Source organism: Dermacentor silvarum, chromosome 4, assembly GCF_013339745.2.
Source record: "Dermacentor silvarum isolate Dsil-2018 chromosome 4, BIME_Dsil_1.4, whole genome shotgun sequence".
Classification (NCBI taxonomy): domain Eukaryota; kingdom Metazoa; phylum Arthropoda; class Arachnida; order Ixodida; family Ixodidae; genus Dermacentor; species Dermacentor silvarum.
Window position 1 is genome coordinate 70,554,709 of NC_051157.2, and position 20,659 is coordinate 70,575,367.

Below are 20,659 nucleotides of genomic sequence, written 5' to 3' on the forward strand. Positions count from 1 at the left end.
TTGATTCCCTCCTCGCTGTCCGAGCTCGCCCCCCCCCCCCCCCCCCGCGCTGCACCACACAGACACCCACGCACACACTTGGGTCCGTTAATCGGCGTGTCGCTATCTCGAAACTATATGCCGCACCGTGAGACCACGACGTTTCTGGCGGCCGTTAATCGGCGTGTCGATGACTCGAAACTATGTCGCTCCGTGACTTTCTCTTTTTTTTATTGCGATAGCAATTATATGGACACTTCAACCGGATTTCTGTCGTCGCCGTCGTCGTCGCCGTCGCCGTGAGGTTCCCTATAGATAAAATCTTCGCCGCGCGCCGTATGCCCGAGCGGAAGCGTGCGGGGACGCGCGCTATCACGGAGAGCGAACGCACTCAATCTCCCACGCGCAAGCAAGGAAGCGGGAAGCCAGCGCCGGAGGGAGCGGGGGGGAGGAGGGGGGCGCACTTCTACTCTGCCAACAACCGCGCTCGTCGCTCGCTCGTACCGTCGCTTATCTCCACACGGCTCTGACCTTTATGCACCGTGCATTCGCCGCTCAGTTTCCGTTGAAGCGATAGACCGCACGTACCTTCGCCCGTCGTTGCATGCGGCGTATGCGCTTGCTGCCAGCGTTTTGACAGTCGTTGATTGCAGTCATTCAGTGTGATCTATTCATGTTTGTTTGTGCGCGCTCACACCACGCTTGTTCAATCAGTTAGTAATAGTCGGGCCACATTTTCCAACGCACGCTACACATGCAATGCTGCCCGGGTCGGCAGTGCAGCGCTACAGGTGTGTCCCTTCGCACGCGCTGCCCACGGGAAGCGCTTCTCATCAACACCACCGTTTCACACGCGCCTTCTCGTGGTCATCGAGTCTCTCTTCATGTCGGTCTACTTATGCCGCAGCACACCTGCTTACTTAATCAGCTCATGTTTACTACAATTCATATTGCTACCAAAGCCGCTCACCTTACTTCGTATGACATTGCTGTGTTGCTATCGCATTCATTGCTTCGCCCTTAGGGCGAAACTGTGACATTTTTTTGTACTTTGAGTAAAGTATAAGTGCTGCTGTGCATGACTTCTAGGCTTGTACTTATTCTGATATCGAGTAAATCCGGCTTGGCATCATTTCAGCAATAATTTTTTTAAGTTGCCTGTGGCAGATAGCCCAATTCTAGTTCATGCATGAGCTCGTCTGCTCGAAGAGGCGGACATTACTTGCACAAAAAAATTGAAATGCATAATCGACTAATTAACCTGGTAATTAAGTTTTTAGCTAATTACCTTATGGTCCATGTTGCAATTTACAAATTCTAGCCGTGGAGTTCGGATCCACTTGGAACTAATTCTCAGGCTGACACCAGTGTTGAGATATTAATTCTCTAACTCCGCGGAGAAATGCATTGGCGTGCCAGTCATTTTCTTAATAAAACGTCGTTTTATGCATCGAAGCACAAAAGTATTAATAGATACATAAATTATGGGGTTTTACGTTCCAAAACCACGATCTGGGGCGCGATCTTGTACGCGTTCCAAAATGGAACGGAGGCGTTCCGTTCCATCGAGCCGCACACGATTGGTCAATTTGAACGTCGCGGTTGAAATTGACCAATCGTGTGCGGCTCGATGGAACGGAACGCCTCCGTTCCATTTTGGAACGCGTACAAGATCGCGCCCCTGATTATGAGGCACGCTGTAGTGGAGGACTCTGGAATAATATAGACCACCTGGGGTTCTTTAACGTGCACCTAAATGTAAGTATACGGGTGTTCTAGCATTTCGCCCCCATCGAAATGCAGCCGCCATGGCATGATTTGATCCCGCGACCTCATGCTTAGCAGTCCAACGCCATAGCCACTAAGCAACCTCAGCGGGTAAGCACAAAAGTAACTTGAACGCCAATGCATTTCTCCGCAATATTCGTGAATTAATATCTCGAAACTGGTACCATCCTGAGAATTAGTTCCTAGTGCATCCGCCTTGCGAACTCCACGGCTAGAATTTGTAAATTGCAGCATGGGCCATAAGTTATTATGTTAAAAACCTAATTGGTGAATTTTTGTTAATTAGTCGATTATGCATTTCAATTTTTTATGCAAGCAATGTCCGCCTATTCGAGTAGACCAGCTCATGAACTAGAATTGTGCTATCTGCCACCGCGGCAACCTTTAAAAAAATTTTGAAAGTGTTTGCTGAAACACCCCGTAATTATGGCCTCTGCATGCAAGAGGCGACGTTTCCGTCCTATAATGCGTAAATGTTGTAAATAATTAGAAGAACTTTTTTCTTTTTTTTTTTGTCGCCAGGCGTTAGCATTGCCTACTGGAAAGAGAATCAATATTGAGACACATATCACCCACGTGCTTTTCACGCGCCGTTGATAGAAGACTCTGCCGAAGGGGTCACTGAAGTCTGCAGATTTTTTTTTTCTTTTTTTTTTTCCAGAGTCAAAAAAGCACGCAAATTCTCTAGGCATAGGCTATCCATTTAGTTGGCTACCTCCTTCTCTTTAAAAAATATAATAAGCTTTGTCCTGTGTACATATCTAAATATATTGTGTCTGTGCATGGTGTCCTTAGTGGAAATTTTTTTTTAATGTTGAAGTGAGGAAACACGGATGAGGTAGCCGCCGCTGGTGCTTCTAATGCGCTTGTCCTCCTATTGTCAGGATTTGCCGAAATAAAGCGAAAGTATAAATTAAAAGCCGTGCACGTCCACGCCAACAATGATGCCGTAAGCTTTTAGCCACAACAAAAGTGAAAAGGTAGAGGCACCGCAAAAGAATCCTCAAATTATGTGGGTAGCAGAACTCTGGTAATGACACTGTAGGGGCGGGGGGAGGGGTAGGCTACGGATCGCCCCCCCCCCCCCCCCCGGAAAAACTCCGGAGGGAGCTCAAGCCCCGGAGACCCCTCCCCCCCCCCTCCGTAGTCGGCGCCTATGGCTCGGAATACATTTCTAGCCCTGCTTTTAGTACAAACACCGTATACGCTGCTCGCACCGTTTGGACAAGACGTAATGAGCTCTGAAAGCACTTACATGTCCTCTAAGGCTGTGGCCAAAGCTTCGTGCCGTCCTCACAGTCACCGTCTACGATATGCGTCGAAACGGAGGTTTGCTGCGCCGCACCAGCGTCACGCGCTTGCATTGTAAACAAGGAGGCAACGGAGGCAGCTGAGGCAAGCAATGGACGCGTCACCACGTGATCAAACATGCCAGCGCCCACAGAAGCACCGGGAAAAGGGTCAATAGGATGATGTGTACCGAAAGCTTGAGGTGTGCTTTTTTTTATTACAGTCTTTGTAGAAAATCACTTTAACAAGCTTTCCAGAGCTTTATAAGCGTATTTTACGAACCGCACAGAAAGTTTACCCAGTCATCCTGAATGAACTCAATGTGCCACGAATACTGGGGAAATAGGGGATGCATCTTATGCATGATGCATGGGCAAAGTTTCAAGAGACTCAGTTAATAAAGCCTCTTTTAAACATGTCTTCAGCAAGTGCCCGAAAGGTCTATACAGCCTATACGTTTATACATATAGTCGTGTATAACATGAAATGCATGTATATGAAGTTATATTTTTAGAAGATTCTCCACCTGCTGCCTGACCAGCCAACAAGCACAACATGCTTAGGCAGGTCAGAATTTATGTATGTATATGCTGTATCGACAAATAAACTTTGAAACTTTGAAAAACGTTATCTGTATGTTTCGTTTCCCGAGACACAGCCGGTTTAAAAGCGCGCGCATCAAGGCCACCGCCGTGCCCGAGAGAACTGTACTTCAGACCAAGCTTATATGTGATCAAAATGGGGTGCATGACAAGTGTGAAACGTGGCGAAACTTTAACATTTCTACCTTAACTATGAACGTTGCAAAAAATGACTGAACCCTCGTTTTCCCTCTATTTTCATGCGTTATACAATATTCGTTTAGTAGGTTTCCTCGGTATCATCGGTGAACTGAACGAGGCGAAATACAAAACTTGAGAGTAATAATTACAGTCCTTAATTACGTATTCACACGCTCCGGAGCGTTATAGCTTATAGGCTTGTTTGACCAACGGCACAGTATTTAGCCCGCTGTTCTGGGGGAACACTAACTGCCACTATAAGATCAAATTTGGTGAAAACGGGAGGACCACCATGGCCAACGGACATGCGAAGTTAAATGAGTATGGATAAATTAGAGCCATTGCAAATAATTCCTTCGGCAAGTGTTTGAAATCGTGCCTGCATGGAGTGGAGATAACGCCCTAAAAGTGAAGCCGGGCTGCATTTTCCCTCGCACTTCCTGCATGCGACTTTAAGACAGTCGAGCAGACGTGTCTGTCGGTGTCACTGATTTTAGGATGAAAGTCGAACGCCCTGACAATTTGTATATATGGTATACATCATTATATCACTACTTAGCCAAAGGCGATATTTTAGCCCGAAACAAGCAGCTGATATTTTACAGTTTGCCCTAGAATTTACAATAGCAGAACAACAAAAGCAGTTGAACTCTACCCGGTTTCCAGCTAGTACGGCAAGCTTTCATTGGTGAAGTAGACGCAAGCGCTATGGAGCTTCACTCTGCTGGTAAGGGGGCTGCCACTCCAGAAGATTTTCTTTAATACCTCTTTGGGTCAGCCGTTATCCGTCATGCTTTCAATGGACTTGGGGTCATATTTGTTTACACGTGACACCAAGTTCACATATGTAAATGGCGGCCATTTTAGTATTTGTGTGCGGAGGGAAAGTTTAACGTTCTTGGCTGGGTTATGATCGCTGCAAATAATTACTGAGTACTCGTTTTCTGCCTGTTTTTTTTTATGTATTCCATGATCGAGGCACGTACGTAGTAGGTTTTCCTAATGTCCTCAGTGAACTAAGCGAGGGCACTTTAATTTTCTTTATATTTGCATGGTGAAAATAAGGGGAAGGTTATGAGTTATTACTCATAACCTTTCACTTTCTGCAGACAAAGTACAAAGTGTGTGGGTTAATTTCAGCTTTTGCAGTAATTAAATTTCTTATTGAACCGTTCTGGCGTGCTGGGCGTGTTTTACCAGCGGTGCATAATTTATGAAGCCCATTGTCCCAAGAGAGAATTAAGTGAAAATAGGAGGAACAATAGGCCAATGGGCAAGAGTGAAATGTGTGGGGATGGAATACAGCCTTTGTAAAAAATTGCTTGTGGCTTAACTCATTTATGCCTGGGTGTGCGTAGCGAGAGGTACTGTTAATGTTATTGTTTAGCTTGGTGTTTCATTCCGTCGTTGATCCGCGGCCCTGGCACGGGATGCCGAACTAGACGACGAACTATCCTCATCTGAATGCACTCGCCTGGTCGCTTCGTACTTACGACGCTTCTCGCGGCTTGCGGCTCGTTCTTCCTCCGTCTCCTCGGCTCGCTGCCTCCTCTTGGATTCGTTCCAACGACAAAGCCTGGCTTCTTTCAGTCTCTCCGACTCACTTTCCATATCTGCCGACGAATCCCGCCGAGCCGCCCCTTCTATATATACGATGCAACGCCGGCTCCTCCTGTGTTGTTGCAACGCGGTTTCACCTGCTCCTCCTCTGACGTCATGCCAGATGGCGCGGCGAGCAGCGCTGCCAGCTGCGGCGGTTGCTAGGCAACGGCTCAGCTGGCGGTGCGGCCACCGACCACAGCGAAACGGCAAGAATACGGCCAGTGTAGCTCTCGCTACAAAAAATTTCCTTCGGCATGTGCTCGAAAGCGCGATAGAGCTGTTATGCGGCAGTTATGCGGTTTCCCAATGTCCCGAGAACTCGTCACACCGAGTTCATATTTCGTGAAAATTGGGGGCATGTTTATGTGCAATGTGCGGCAGAACTGAATTAATTAGGAAAATTGCTCATAATTACCCATTCTTCTCCCTTATACCAGGCGTCCGCGGTGTCCTTGGTAAACTAAACGAGTCACCTAGCTTATTTACATTTTGTTGAATTAGGGGGTAGGTTATGGGCGATGTGCACGCAGTGTGCAAGATGTGTGGGTTGATTACAGCGTGTTACAGTAAATTACGTATGCAAGAGCTCTGGGGCGTTATGAGTACGCTTAACGAAAGGTTCAAAATTCAACCTGCTGACCTGGAAGAACTACAGCTGCCACCGAGATCAAATTTGGTGAAAATAAGAGCTAGAACATTAGCTAAACATTCCTTAAGCAAGTGTTCGAAGGCTTCATATGCATGCAATGTGTGGTTTCACTACAGGCTCCTGAAATTATTAATGCAACAGCCCGAAAGAAAATTAAACAGATTATGGGAATCTGCAAAGACGCGCGATTCCGCTGTCTTTCTTTCAGACCTTATCAAGTCCCACTCTTTTTGTCGCGTCTATTCGACGTGTGTGGTGAGGAAATAGTTATCGTTTGTATGAAAATACAGTACTAGCCAGCACGCAGAATGCGGAAGTGGCCCCAGTGGAAGCAAGAATCAACTGAAGCGCGCTGACGTGGCTTCAGAGCACGGTGCTTCCGAGATAGAGCGCGTAAAGTTTAGTTTTGGTTTCGTTTTCACATAGTTGCTCGATTTTTTTACGATAAAGGTGGTACTTTGAAGCTGAAGTCAGATGGCGCCCCTGGAAAAGCATCAAAATGGCTGTCTTTACGGCTGTTGGGGGGTGCCGAAAGTTACTAGTTAAAGGCTGAAGTTTTCCCTTGCTGAGGTTTGTAGCTGTTTCTCAGTCATATTCGGAGCGAACTAGTCTCAGTTTCCACGCATGTTCTGCTTTCGTGATCTTTCGCCAAGTATTCCTTTAATTAGAAATGACATCATAGGTAGTACATCATAGGCGCAAAGAAACTCCGGAAACTAATGTCCCCAATATTTTCTGCAACATGTTTCGCTCTCGATACGATGTCATTTGCATTATGTGAGGTAATAAACTGTATTCAAATGTAATTATGTCTATTAAGTGCGGTGACGAGCACCGCAAGGCGTACAAACTTTGTGGCCACTCTGCGCCTTGCGTGCGCTACCCGTACTGCCTCACCGCGTCTGTGCGTGTTCGTCCGTAGCGATCGCGCAGGCGTGATTCGGAAGCTGACTAACGCGTGTTATATCATCTTCCGGCTCGTCGGAAAGATGTGTACATAAAAATGATAGCGCGAGCCCCGCCCTTCTCAACTGCGATAGCGACGCTATCATAACCGACGTTGGTGAGACGGAGCACGATGTGTGTGCCGCTTCGGGACATTCGACCGTCGAGTGTGACATCTTGAAGTGTTTCGAGGAGGTTGAGGAGTACGTTGAAAGTGAAGTCGCTTACTTGCACTGTGCAAAATGTCGCAGGACGTGGGGTCTCCTAGCATCGGCTGTAGTGAAGAGGCAGCCGAGCAGACGCCCGAAACTGCTGCCGCCGACGGAACGGGCAAAACCATGGCAGCGGAGGTGACACTCGCCGATGCCTTGTCCAACGTGGATGTGTTGGACGAGCTGCCACTGCCGGATCAGCAGCCCTGCATCGAAGCTTTGCCCTGCAGCATAGTGTATCACGCCAACTTCGACACGAATTTCGAAGACCGAAATGCATTTGTGACAGGAGTCGCCAAGTACATTGAAGAAGCCACCGTCCATGCCGAGCTTGTAAGGAAGTCTTCGAATTATTACGCAGTAGTGTTTTTCGTTGTATAAACAACTGTTCTGCATGCCATGTTTAGAGCTCTGTAGAAAGCAGGAACTGACAGTATGCCAAATGAATGTAAGATTGCCTAGCACTTGGCCCCGTAGTAACTCGCTCGTTCACTTGTCTTGGTGTCACTGGGACAAGTGTTGAGCGCTGCATACGTAATATATCGATCATTAATATTTTCGCATTTTCTAGGACGTGAAGCCCTTCGTGTTGCCGCATTTCATCCATCTGTATGTTGCTTTGAGAGAGGGATTGCTGCTAATGAAAACATGCTTATGAGTAACGGTTACATGAAATTTGTAGCATCTGCATAACAGACACAGTAAACAGACTGTATTCTAGGTAAAAATGCGTTAATACATGATAAACAACAGAACTGATGAGTGAAGTCAAACTGAAGTCAGAGAAAGTCGGCGACAACTACACCACCTGCAATCCACCAATGCAAAGCCATATGATAATGGCCCTTGACCAGTATGAATTCCCTAAGAGATTTTTTTTAATCTTCTTATGAAGCAAGCATTTAAAAATTTTATGTGGTTTGTTTTACGCACTCAAAGAAACAAGGCAAAAGGCAACAACACATAAGCCCTTTCTCCCAAAATACATGCAAACTGCAGCTGAGCACACGACTGTACCTTCTGCATGGTGATGTGCTGAAATTCTAGCATTCAGTAAGTCTGGTAACAAGCAAACATTAACAATCGACCAATTTCCCTAACATCTCACTTTTGTAAACTACTAGAACATAATCTATAACCATATCATGGAGTACCTGGAATCTAACAACCTGCTTGTAATTGTCAGCATGGTTTTCGCTGTGGTCAGAGTACCGTTGAATAAATTCTTCACAACATTGCTAAAGCATTAGATCTTAGTATAAAGGTTCACGCAATATTCATACATTTGTCCAAGGTATTCGACAGTGTGTTTCTCCCTAAGCTGCGGTACAAACTGTGTCTTCTTAAGTAATGCTAAACTAGTTGACTGGATAGCTAGCTTTCTTTCTGATCACTTTCAGTATATGTACTTTAAATCTTCTAGCCCGTCTATTGCTCATGTCTCGTCTGGCGTGCTCCAGGCCATTGATTCTCTGCATACCCTAAGTAACTCGTCACGCTGTACCCGCTTAGATGAATACATAAAGTTTGCTGCACCTTCATGTAGTTGAAGCTCTCACAGGGTAAACCTTTTAACATGACAGCTTATAACTGACACGTATGGGGCTCCTGCTTTGCCCAGGGGGCACTGCGAAAATGGTGCCCTCTGTCCTGAACTGGGTAGTACCAAGCTTGGTCGTTTGCTTCGGAAAGCACGTTTATAATATGGACCCGCCACTTTCGGTTGTTTTGTACGACGGCCTGCAGGGGGGGCGAATATCGGGCACCGATGATTTTTTCAAGGGTGGCACGCTGCGTAAAGGCAAGAAATTATGCAAAGCCGAATACATGTCTGCCGTTCAAGAAATAAGCGGTGAAGTTTAAGTGCGGTGTACGAAGATGAACTTCAGGTAAGGTTTGCACGCTGCTAGATTCAGGTGCACAAACGCGAGGAAATGCTTGCAATAAATGAATTCACAGCAGCGAGAAGCAGACATCATGTGTACGGAACTGCTCAAGCGCACGATCGCACGCGCCGTGACGGCAGCGGTCTTTCAGCATGCCACAAAACGGTGGACCTCCTGCAATCTTTGTTGACTGCATGTCGCTAAACAAGTAGTCTTGTCTGCACTGTAGTAGCGACCATCGGTCCCTTTAGCAACTGATAAATAAGTGGTGCAATGCATATGAGCTTGCAGTAACATACGTGCGAATTGTGCTGCAGCGCGAGCTCGTGCGCTGCTCGCTTGACTTAGCTTTTAATGACAGCGCTCGAACACCGATGTGCTGTAATCAATACTGCCTTGCTACACTGCCTCGACGGGCTGGCTTGAGGTCAAGGATGAGCACATTTAACTCTCAAACCTGTGGTGCTCGTAGTGGGGTAGTGAAGTTATCCAGCGCCCCCGACGCTCCGCTTCGTGAGGCCTTGAATGAAAACAGTAGAATCTGATGTTGGGATTCAGGCCTTCTTGCTCGTGGCAACTCGCGATGCAGCAGTAACGATGGCGACGCTTTTTCGAGGCTGAGCTAGGTCTCTCCGGATCGGCATTGCCGATTCCTTCTGCTTCCAGCATTGCGTCCCACGGCACACGGAGAGTCCGTTTTCGTAAAACTATAGGCTGCGGCCAGCTCGCAGTGTGGTCTGTGAGAAGTGACGAGCCTTTTTGCAGTCGCAACAGGGCATAAAAAAGTGTGAATCGACGCAAAACTCGGGCTAGAAACGTTCTTCGCCACAGCCAGGGCTCAATACTACCCAAGCTGGTACTACCCAGACAACTTTTCTCGCCGCCACCAGGCGCCGCTGCTATACCTCAAACTCAAAAGACGCCCATAAGCACTGCTTTTTCCTTTACCAATGGAACATTGGAATGCTCCATCTTGAGATATTTGTTCATTTACATTGACGGATCTTTTGTCTGCACTTGATTTATGATGTGTTCGCCACTCGTGCAATAGCCACAGCGTAATTGCAATATTTATAAATAAATATAATGTAAGGGTCTATTTCTTTCTTTTCTCTGACCATGGCTACAGCAGTTATCGCTTTTATGACTAGTCAGCGCTGTTGTCTGTCCCTTTCTTACGTCCTTTTCCTTTGCGCTCTTTCTGCTCAAGTCGTGAACCTACCGGCCCAAATGCGTACGCTTCTGCAGTTATCTTTTTTAACTTCCCTTTCAGGAACCAATTATTACTGTCTATCGAAAATTTTGTTTCACCACATTTCTTCCATCTTCAGAATCGTGAAAAGCGTACAGCTGCATAATGAATTAAGAATTTTTAATTCCTCTTTTAGTTTTATCTAATTTACGGAATGTGGTCTAAATGCGAGAACTCACTACAGGAACGTCAGATATGAGAACATCAGCAGTTTCGTGTCTAGCATACTTGGAAAGCACCCATCCAGCCTCTTGAAATATGCCTAATGTAAAACATTATGAAAAACTAGGAAAAAGGTGAACGCACTACACAATGACATACTCACACTGAGAGCCAACTCCGAGCCATCTACCCTACTTGGTTTACTGAAGAACTTTGCGCAAATTATTCAAACTTGCAACACTGGTCAAACCAGAAGTGCATACCTGTCAACTTTTATGCTTTTATAGTAAAATGCATGATTTTGAGAGCTGTTTACGATTGTTGTAGTGACGCCAATGATTTCATGGTCTTTCATTTGTGGCCAGTTTAGGGCAAAACTCATTTAAATAGAATATGAATACAGTTGGGCCCATCAAATTTTCAGTGGTACGTTTTTGGGTGCCGTCTTTTATTCTGACCTACCAGCAGCAGGGCCATTCTTTCGTAGAACCAATTCATAACGGCAACCGAAATTTCAGTTTGCATTCTGTAAATATTTTTCCATATAGCATATTCGCCCCGAGATCTTTGAGTGGCGCCCTCTCCCGCGTGACGTCAATGGGGGGACTCCACCGCCGCGCGGTGCGCGAGCTCGCTATGGGAAAGCATAGCTGGGGTTCTTCAACATAGCAAGATGCTTTCACATAGCGAGCAAGCGCGCTGCACGGGCTCACTATGTGAAAGCATTTTGAAAAGTGAGTCTGCAGGTTTTTCGACCAGCATGTACGGAATGTTCCAGGACACTATTCCCTGCAAAATCGAGCAAAGTAGGCGTTGCCACGCTCAGTGTGGATTGCTCCTGGCATCGTCTGCTAGTCATCAGTGTGCGGCATTGGCCGTTTTTTGACTGTGGGATTTGGCCTTCAGCTACGGTGGCTACGCTCTAATAGTGTATTTGTCTGTTGTGTGCGTGCTGAGTGTTCGGTTGCCCTCTCCGTTTGCCACAGACATTCCGATTTTGTTGCTGCCCAGTGCATAAAGCATATCACGAAAGACATTCGATGCCATTCCCAAGAAACTAGGTGGTCACTGCGGTATGTTAATGCATGCATTGCTTTGGCGGAATTGCAGCAAAATGTGGTCTGAAGCGTCTGATACAAGGGTGGACAAAATTAGTGAGCAAAACGATATTACGTAGCCTTATGCTGCAGTACTGACCTTTGCATAATTTTTAATTAAAATGGATTACTTCCATCGTGACACATCTTGCCCCTGCATGTTAGTAGGCTCAACGTAACCCTTCGCTTTCATGCTCTTACCGTGGCTAGCGTGCACATTGCCCGGGCTAGATTCGTCCACCGATGATAATTAGTGTTATCGCGTAACAACAGCAGGTGACAACCTGTTCTTAGATCACTGTTTCCAATATATTTTCTCTGTAAGTGAGTCACATTTATTCAAAACTAAAACAAGAAAACTTATAAGTTTAGGTTTTCTGGGAACTATACCGAATAAGTTGCTGGAGTGCTAAACACACAAAGAAAAAGAAGGAGGGGGGGGGGGGCAGACGTATAAGGCTAAATGTTTACAAGCTTTCCTGCATTTTTTTAAACATAATATATTTATTATTACGCGGATAAAATAATGTTTTCCGAGTGGTTTCCGGTAGTCGAAAAGTGCATTGAACAGAAATAGTTTTATGCCAACCTAAACAAACAATTTTTTTCTGCATTAGAAAGTGGTATTGAGACCTATTTGCAAGAAAATAGTGCAAAGCATGCCTGACAGTTGTGAACGGCAGTGCATGGTGCCTTTCTAATGTTCAAGGTAAACCACTTCTGAATAAAATAACGAAACTTTTGTTGTCGGTACAAGTTTTGCGCTTGCAACCCCAAGTTACTGGAATTACAAGCGAAATGTGAAATTCGCCTTCAACTACAGCGCCACTTTGTCAACGCAAAATTTTGCGCATGAGCCCTGCAATCATGCTTCATTTCCAAAGCTGCGTAGACTCGTTTACTGACTTGGCGCAATGTTTTATGACTCATCTGATTCACAAGATCCTTTCCCTGCCCGTGAGAGATGGGGTCATATAAAACATAAAAATATATGTATGAAATAAATTCTGAGATTTTACGTGCCAAAACCACCACATTATTATCAAGCACGTAGTGGAGGACTCCGGAATAATTTTGACCACTTGGAATTCTTTACTGTGCACCTAATCTAAGTACACACGAGCCTGTTTGCAATTCGCCTCTATTTAAATGTGGCCACCGCGGAAGAAGTCGAATCAGTGACCTCGAGCTAAGCTGCGCAATGCCAGAGCCACTGGGCAATCACATCAGGTGGTTATATGGAAGATATATTTAATATACAAGGTTTGTTATCCTCATAATGCTTTAATAAAACTATAAACTGGCTATAATAAATGTATAAAACTAACACTAGGAAAAAATACAGGTGGTAATTGGAGAGCGCCATGCTACGCGAGCGCGCAGTCAGAGCACGAGCAAATGCATGAAAATGAAGCTATTCTAGCTGGAGCGTAGCAGACGACAAAGGCGAGTCCTCCCTCTGACATCACAGAAGTGCCGTTCGCAGCGCCGCCATTGGTAGCGCATGAGGCCAATAGCATTTTTATATACCATATAGCAGTTTGCCTGTTCAGTTTCCACAGAGAACGTTTCCTCAGAGAACAATGTCTGTGTTGTTGTTTTTTTAATACAGTTAACATCTTGACTATTAAAACAATTTAGTATTTTTTACGAATATTTAGTATTTTTTGGCTTCAACTGCAGCATTTTTCAATTGTTAAGGTTAGCAGGTCTGGAAGTGTTTCAAGATGTATGCGAAAGGTTTAGGTGGTCTTTAGAGTGTAATTTTTTTCAGTGCTTTTACTTTTAATGCACTATCTTAGCATGCACAGTTATGCACACAGCGCCTGAAGGTGATATGCCTAGCTATCATCTTTGGTTTGTGTTTGTTATTGTGTGGGCGACTGTCACAGTTAAATAGCCTAGAAGTATCTTGATTATCACAGTTCTCGACCTCAGCATAACTTAGCTAGTTCCTCTTAACCTGTTGCAGAATGAAATGCTTGAGCAAGGACAAGAGCATGCAGTCATGCTTTATACATGGAGGTGTTGCTCACGTGCCATTCCACAGGTACAGCCTTTATTTTATTATATTTTCAGTACTTCATAATTTGTGTGACTGCAGTTTTGTAATTCTTTTGTACTTGTCCATGTTCTTTCCAGCCTAAGTCAAATGAGCAACCAAATAGGGTAGAGATTTATGAAAAGACAGTTGAAGTACTCGCACCTGAGGTGAACAAGCTGCTCAATTTCATGTACTTTCAGGTAAGTTGTTACAAGCTGTTTATCTATATTGCGTGCATTGCTGGTGACTTTTTTTATTCCCACTGTATTAGATCACATCAGCTTAGGTTTTTGTAGGCCTGTTGACTCAGGAAAGTGCATGCTTATGAGGCATAGAAACATCAGAGAACCACTAGGCAATCTTTTGTCTTTCAGTATTCTATACTACAAGCCTTTGAGTGTTTTTATATGGTCAAGCTGTATAATAGTTAACAAAGGGTGATGCAGGGTGACATTGGGGGAGAAGGCAGGAGGAGCAAGTCTTGGTTCTGTTTCAGTGTATGCTACTTTCTGTGGTAATCATTGGCAGAAATATTTCTGAGACTTGTGTATAACGCTCCAATATCTAGGCTACAACTTTTTATCGCTTTGCTGTAAGTTATAACATTTTTACCGACCGCTCCAGTCAACACACACATTTTTTGACAAGCTAAGCTGTAGTAGTAGAGCTTGATGAAATATGTGTGGGATGTCGCGTCTGCTGAAGGACGAATCCCAACATAAAAACGTAACACTGTTTATTCGATTAGCAATGGCAGCGGACGAGCATACTGACGCTACGCTTGTCTCAGAGGTGGAAGAAGAAGGCCCCTCTTCAAAGCAGGCCAGCCTCTTTTATAGCAGCTGTCAGTGACGTATACCTCGGGAGACGCTGCAGTGGTAACGCGGTGCAGAGACGCAGTGCGGTCGGAGACGCGCAGAGTGCGTCTCCGATGCGTCTCTCTCTGCGCATTGAAATATGCGCAAAGTGTGTCACCACAGATGCTTGCCTTTCTACATTCCTTAAAATTTGCACACAATAGTACTCTGAGGCACGCATTTTGATTGTGACTACATTTGAAGTTAACCCCATAAAGCTGAATGTATTATATTTGGTATGGTCGAATTTGATGCCTCACAAAAAACACAAAAACCATAGTAGCATTTCTGACACTCTGGAGGGAAGTTTCAGTTGGTGAATTCAAATACGATTTCATTGTTTGTTTAGTATCAATGTACTCTCAGTGGCCAAAAAGGGAGGGTGATCAAGTTGTTATAGCTTTCCCTTAGGTGGAATGGTGTTTGAGCTTTCTGGGGTTAAACATAATATTTTTTTACTGTTAACAGGTGCTTTTTGTGGACCCTTTCATTTGGCGTTTAAACCCGCTTTCTCACATTTGCTAACCTATTATAATGCTTCTTTTGCTGCAACATTAGAGGCCACATTGCACTGCTTTAGCTAAAGTTTAACAGGAAATAAAGCATCCTTTGCACTTTCAGAGGAGGGCCATTGACCGGTTCACAGCTGAGGTTAGGAGGTTGTGCCATGCTGAAAAACGGAAAGACTTTGTGTCAGAAGCCTACCTCTTAACCCTTGGCAAGTTTATCAATATGTTCGCTGTGCTGGATGAGCTGAAGAACATGAAGTCCAGTGTGAAAAATGACTATGCAACTTACAGGAGGTATGTTCATCCTTAGTTGCTTTAAATGTGCATGTGGTACGACAATGCATCTCTAATTTGCATGTACAACTCAACACACCTAGTATCTGTGCAATGGTTCCTTGGGACGATCCGAATGGAAGTCACTATACACATTATTCCTGGTGTCTCATTCTCTTTTTTAGGTAGCAAACAGTAATAGAGTCCTTCTCTCTACATTGAAAACAACTTATCCTTGAAGTTCTCTCTTACCAAAAGACTTAAAATGGATGTAATGCTGTCTTTTATCTTTTCAACACATTGCATACTTCTACGCACCTTACTCTCAAACCACTGATATAGATTAAACAGATTTTTTAGTGTTTGATTTTTTTTTTCTTGCACGGTGATACCCATTTGCTATCGCATGAACATCTTACAGGGTCAATAATATTTTGGAAGTTGTGTACTATGTTTCTGTCATATCAGTCTTTCTTTTTTTTTTTTCTTTTGTCATGTTTTGTGTCCTTTTCAGACATATTCCATCTCGATTGTTCATATGTTCAAATTCTGCTCTGTACAATAAAAGAAGCATATATATATATATATATATATATATATATATATATATCTGTGTGTGTGTGTGCTTGTTTATGAATTATGTCTTCCAGGGCAGCTCAGTTCCTGAAGGTAATGGCTGACTCTCAAGCACTTCAGGAGTCGCAGAACCTGTCCATGTTCCTGGCAACGCAAAACAAAATACGGGACACGCTCAAGGAGACGCTGGAGAAGATTGTTGGCTATGACGACCTCTTAGCAGACATTGTCAACATCTGTGTCCAGATGTACGAGACCAAAATGTACATGCTGCCTGCAGAGAAGCACATGCTGGTTAAGGTGAGTGCTTCACATGAGGGTTGTTCGATAAAGAATGGGACTGACTGGCGCTCTGAAGCCTTTATTTCTGAAAAATAATTATCGCCACTTTTATTTCCTTCTACATACTTTGTACTAAGCGAAATGCACCTGTCCTATTGTGGTTACCAAGCCTGGAAAACGTGGCAGAAGCCATCTTTTGGCATATTCTGGAAAATTGCCTCCAGTGCTTTCACTGCGTCCTGTTCCCCATCAAAGCATAGTTTCTCCAGGTTCTTTTTTTGTCATGGGGTGCAAGAAGTAGCATGGGGCCAGCTAGAAATTGAGTCACTGTGTTCACAAAATGAGCCCTTGCATTGTCATTCTTCCAGCCAATTCTTGCATCCTAGCCTTTTAAATGCGTAAGCATTTCTATGCCTACCTATGAGAAAACCCGTCCGTCCGTCTGTCATGTAAGACGAATCACTATGCACTATGAAGAAATTAATGTATAAAACAGAATAAATTCGAACCGAAAAACATTGGCGGTTGTCCATGAGCAGTCAATAAGTTCATAAGGATGATAAGAAGGGATAAGGGGTTAGATGGGTCTTATCGTGGTTGATAATGGTTTGACGCGGATGGATAAGGTGCTAAAGAGCAGTAAGGGCTTATAATGATCAGAGCAATTCTGATAAGGTTGATAATGACCGATGAGTTGATAAAGGTGGGAGCATGTCAGATAAGGTTGATAAGTAGAGATATTAGTTGATAAGGGTTTATACCGGTCGGATTAAGTTTCATAACATCGATAATGACACTGGCTGCGTGGAGATGAGCAGATGGCACAATGCTTACGCATACTTAGACAACACCCAGAGGAGTTTCTGCGTGAATTTTTTGGGTGAGACTGCCCTTTTTCTACCCACTGAGTGCTTTGGAATTTTATCTCTAGGTCACAGCAGTATACCCAGTTCTTGTTAGCATTAGTAATGGTCTTCCACCAATTTTCACCTTCCTCTTCAACACACTGTTACCACTCCAGGCAAAAAGCATACATCCACAAGGTTTTGTTTTTGGACTGAAGTAAGCAGGTGAGGGATCTGTCATGCACAGACTGTAGACATGTGAATATGTTCCTTCAAGATTTTATAGGTGCTTCCTACTGAAACCTGCAGGTAGTGAGCCTAGTTTTTATTTATTTATTTATTTTACCCTCAGGGTACAGATCACATTTCAGAGGGGAAGGGCAATTCACATCAATAAAAAGAACACAAAGCACATTTCAAACAAGAATATAAAACAATAGAGGAAACTATTAATAATGCCAACAAGCTTCTTACAAGAACATAACAAAACAATTGAAGAACAATATTACGCGAGAACCAAAACAGGATACAAAAATGAGTTAGTGAACTACACAAAAGTGGTAATTAGGTAATAATCATCGTAAGAACCTTTTTAAATTGAATGGTATCAGTGATACTCGTTAGTGATGCGGGTAGGGAATTCCAATCGTTACAAGTTCTTGGAAAATATGACTGCGCACATGTTACTGTGTTACAATGGGGCACTGCTACTTTTTGTTGGTGATTACGGCGTCAACAAATGAAGGGTGCTGTTTGAATCCATCAGGAGTGAAGATTAGAGTTATAGTAGAAAATCTTATGGAACAGACAAATGTGGGTGTGCTTTCGGCGGGTAGCTAGTGGGATGAGGTTTAAAAATGTTTTCATTTGGGTGACACTAGCTGAACGGTGATAGTTAGCCAAGATAAAACGAGCTGCACGATTATGCACACTTTCCAACGTGAGTGCTGGTATGACCTGTCCACAGTCCCATACAGATGAAGCATATTCCATTTGTGGTCGCACATAGGTGATGTATAATAGTAACTTCAGTGATGATGGAGCAAGAAAAAAGTTTCTGCGAAGGTAACCCAGTGTTTTGTTTGCTTTGGATGCTATATGTTCTGTGTGTAAGTTCCAGGACAGAGTGTTAGTTATATGGTTGTTGACAGTAGTTGTTCGGCAGTAAGGCATCCATCGGTTTCAATTATGACCATCGCTATGTTGATGGTTTCCTCTGAAAGGAAACAATCAGCTGAAAGGTCTGAAGAAGGTGCAGCATCCTCTCCCTGCAACTCGGGGTCATCCCTGCCTTCCTTGAAATCCTTGAACCATTGAAGGGAGGGGAGGCAACGTTACGGTGGCTAGATGGGTAGGTGTGCCGACCGAGCGTAGTTCACCACTTCTCCGCATCATGACGCAAAATTGGCGCTGCGGACAGTAGAACGGTTCAGCGGCGCGCAACGGCGGCTGCGCTGTGTAGACGAGCTGCCTGTCTGATAGTATCGCTTGCCTCTGATTGTATCTTTGAAGTGCGCGTTATAATACCTTTCTGAGCAGTGTAGGCCAAGCCAGAATGAGGAACTTGTTGTTGTCGTCTAGTCAGAAAAAACGAAATGCTGAAGTAAATTTTCTAGCTTGGCAATCGGTCACATTTATTGATATAAACGCGGCGCTCCAGCCCATTGCATTAAAGACGTAAATGCATTTTTTTCCATGCATAAAACAATACTGCAATGGCTTTATACGGTATGTGGAACCGTGTTTACATGATATTTAGCGAGTTCTAATGTTTCAATTTCGAGAAATCCAGCTATTGTTTTATTGCTGCGTCAGTTACGGTATCTAAATTGGTGCGAGAAGAATTGTGTTGGTAAGTGCATATGGTTCACTGTTTCATTGTAATAAAATAGAGTAATACATCTTGGGCTAAATTCGTGAATATATTTAAAATACAAGAAACGCTCTCTAACTTGAGTCAGCAAACGCACCAACATAAATAGCCTAGCGCCAGCAAGGCTGCAACGTTGGTCCACCACATCATAACATTATTCACAGCACACGCCTCCACTTCAGGTGATTCTTCTTCTCCCTGTTGCTTTCGCGCGCCATGTTATTGCCCTTGACAAGAAAGTAAACGCGTATAATTGAACAGAACTTCACAATATCGTTTGTGAGCTCTTTCTTGTGCCGCTTACAGCCGATCAAATTCGGGGGATTCAGCTGCAGAAAGGATGCAAAGTCGGCGATACACTGTTCCTTCGTAACTCATTTAAACTGAAGCACAGCTTGAAGGCGTCTTCGAGCAATGCTACAAGTTTTTTTAGTGCTTCAGAAGGGAGCAACAGCCCTGACCTACTCATTCTGTTGAATTTAGTAATGTCCCTGAGCAATCGGAGCACTTGGTTCTTTGCAGGAACTTCCTTGCTACATAGCCTGCTATATAGAATATCAGCCTAGAATCACTTTTCTTTTCCCTGTAGCAGCGCAGCGGTGCTCGATGTCGCAGGCGCTGAGCACCTCATGTGCGGCTTGAAAATTTCCAACGTCGAGGAGCTCATGGACTAACGCTTTTCGGTGTACCGCTTGCTCATTAACGTCGCCGATACAATCTAGCCACCGTACCGATACTGAGCAAGCTACTGAGCAGCTGGGGGTGAACATTTCCGCTGTCAGACAGTGGAACAATTCCGCTGTCTTTGTCACAAATTTAGAGCCCGACTTGCAGTTCGGAGTGAAGCAGTAGGTCTCCTTGGTGGTCTTGATTGGTGGAGCAACGCCGCCGCTAATCTCGCCGGTCATTTTTCCGACCTGGAACATTCCACATCGCTTAGGAACTTACAAACAGTATGAGAGATGCGGAGCTCTTCACCTTTGAAACTGACACGAACAGACGACATACAACTATTCCAATACGAGCTTTATTATTATTATTTTTTTTTTTTTTTGCTCGCCGCCAGTCCGCCAGCCCCCTGTAGCAGACGACGCGCGCTGTGGAACCGTTCTACTGACCGCAGCGCCAATTTTGCGTCATGACGCGGAGAAGCGGTGAACTACGCTCCAGAGGCGCCGGTCGGCACACCTACCCATCTAGCCACCGTAGCAACGTTTAGCTGCGGCACCAAATGCATAATTATATAAAAATGTTGCGAGGCGAGAAGGTGGCAAAGACTTCTGATGCTGCTCGGCGAGTGTCCCGTTCCGATCTTGTCGAAAACCTCCAAGCCGCCCCCAGAGGCACCGGCAACAATCACCAATGCCGCGCGCGTTCGATGCGAACGTGGGCAAAACGCCAACAGCGTCAACAACAATTCTGCGCGTTGCTGGTGCTGCTGCATGTCCAAGTTTATACAGCTGTTAAACTACTATCCTTACTCCCTATAGCTCTCTACTAATTTGCTATTGCAATTGATGCTTCGCCTTTCGGGTGAAACTGCGAAATTTTTTATTGAGCAACTCTTGTATTTGCTCTTGCTTCTGAACTTGTGTTTGCTGAAGGGACTTCTTTCTTGTTTGAAAAAAATAGGGGGAACCACTGTAGTAGCTTAGTGGTTACGGCGTTGCACTGCTGAGCTCGAGGTCGCGGGTTCGATCTCAGCTGCTGAGGCTGCATTTTGGCTGGGGCAAAATGCAAAACGCTTGTTTACTTA

The 20,659-nt window shown here is 44.6% G+C and overlaps 1 protein-coding gene across 2 annotated transcripts in view; it reads left to right on the plus strand.

The window, feature by feature from the left end:
- The first annotated feature begins 6,577 nt into the window (after positions 1 to 6,577).
- The window catches only part of LOC119450201 (cytoplasmic FMR1-interacting protein), a 71,758-nt gene continuing 57,676 nt past the window's right edge, over positions 6,578 to 20,659 (plus strand). Inside the window, exons 1-6 of one of the 2 annotated variants that reach the window (XM_049665704.1) lie at positions 6,578 to 6,660; positions 7,287 to 7,580; positions 13,617 to 13,694; positions 13,787 to 13,888; positions 15,167 to 15,348; positions 15,978 to 16,203. In XM_049665704.1, the coding sequence (XP_049521661.1) occupies positions 7,374 to 7,580; positions 13,617 to 13,694; positions 13,787 to 13,888; positions 15,167 to 15,348; positions 15,978 to 16,203 (795 nt within the window). In that variant the 5' untranslated portion in view covers positions 6,578 to 6,660; positions 7,287 to 7,373. Of the gene's footprint in view, positions 6,661 to 6,818; positions 7,581 to 13,616; positions 13,695 to 13,786; positions 13,889 to 15,166; positions 15,349 to 15,977; positions 16,204 to 20,659 lie in introns of those variants that run through there. The other variant, XM_037713587.2, reaches the window with a different exon arrangement.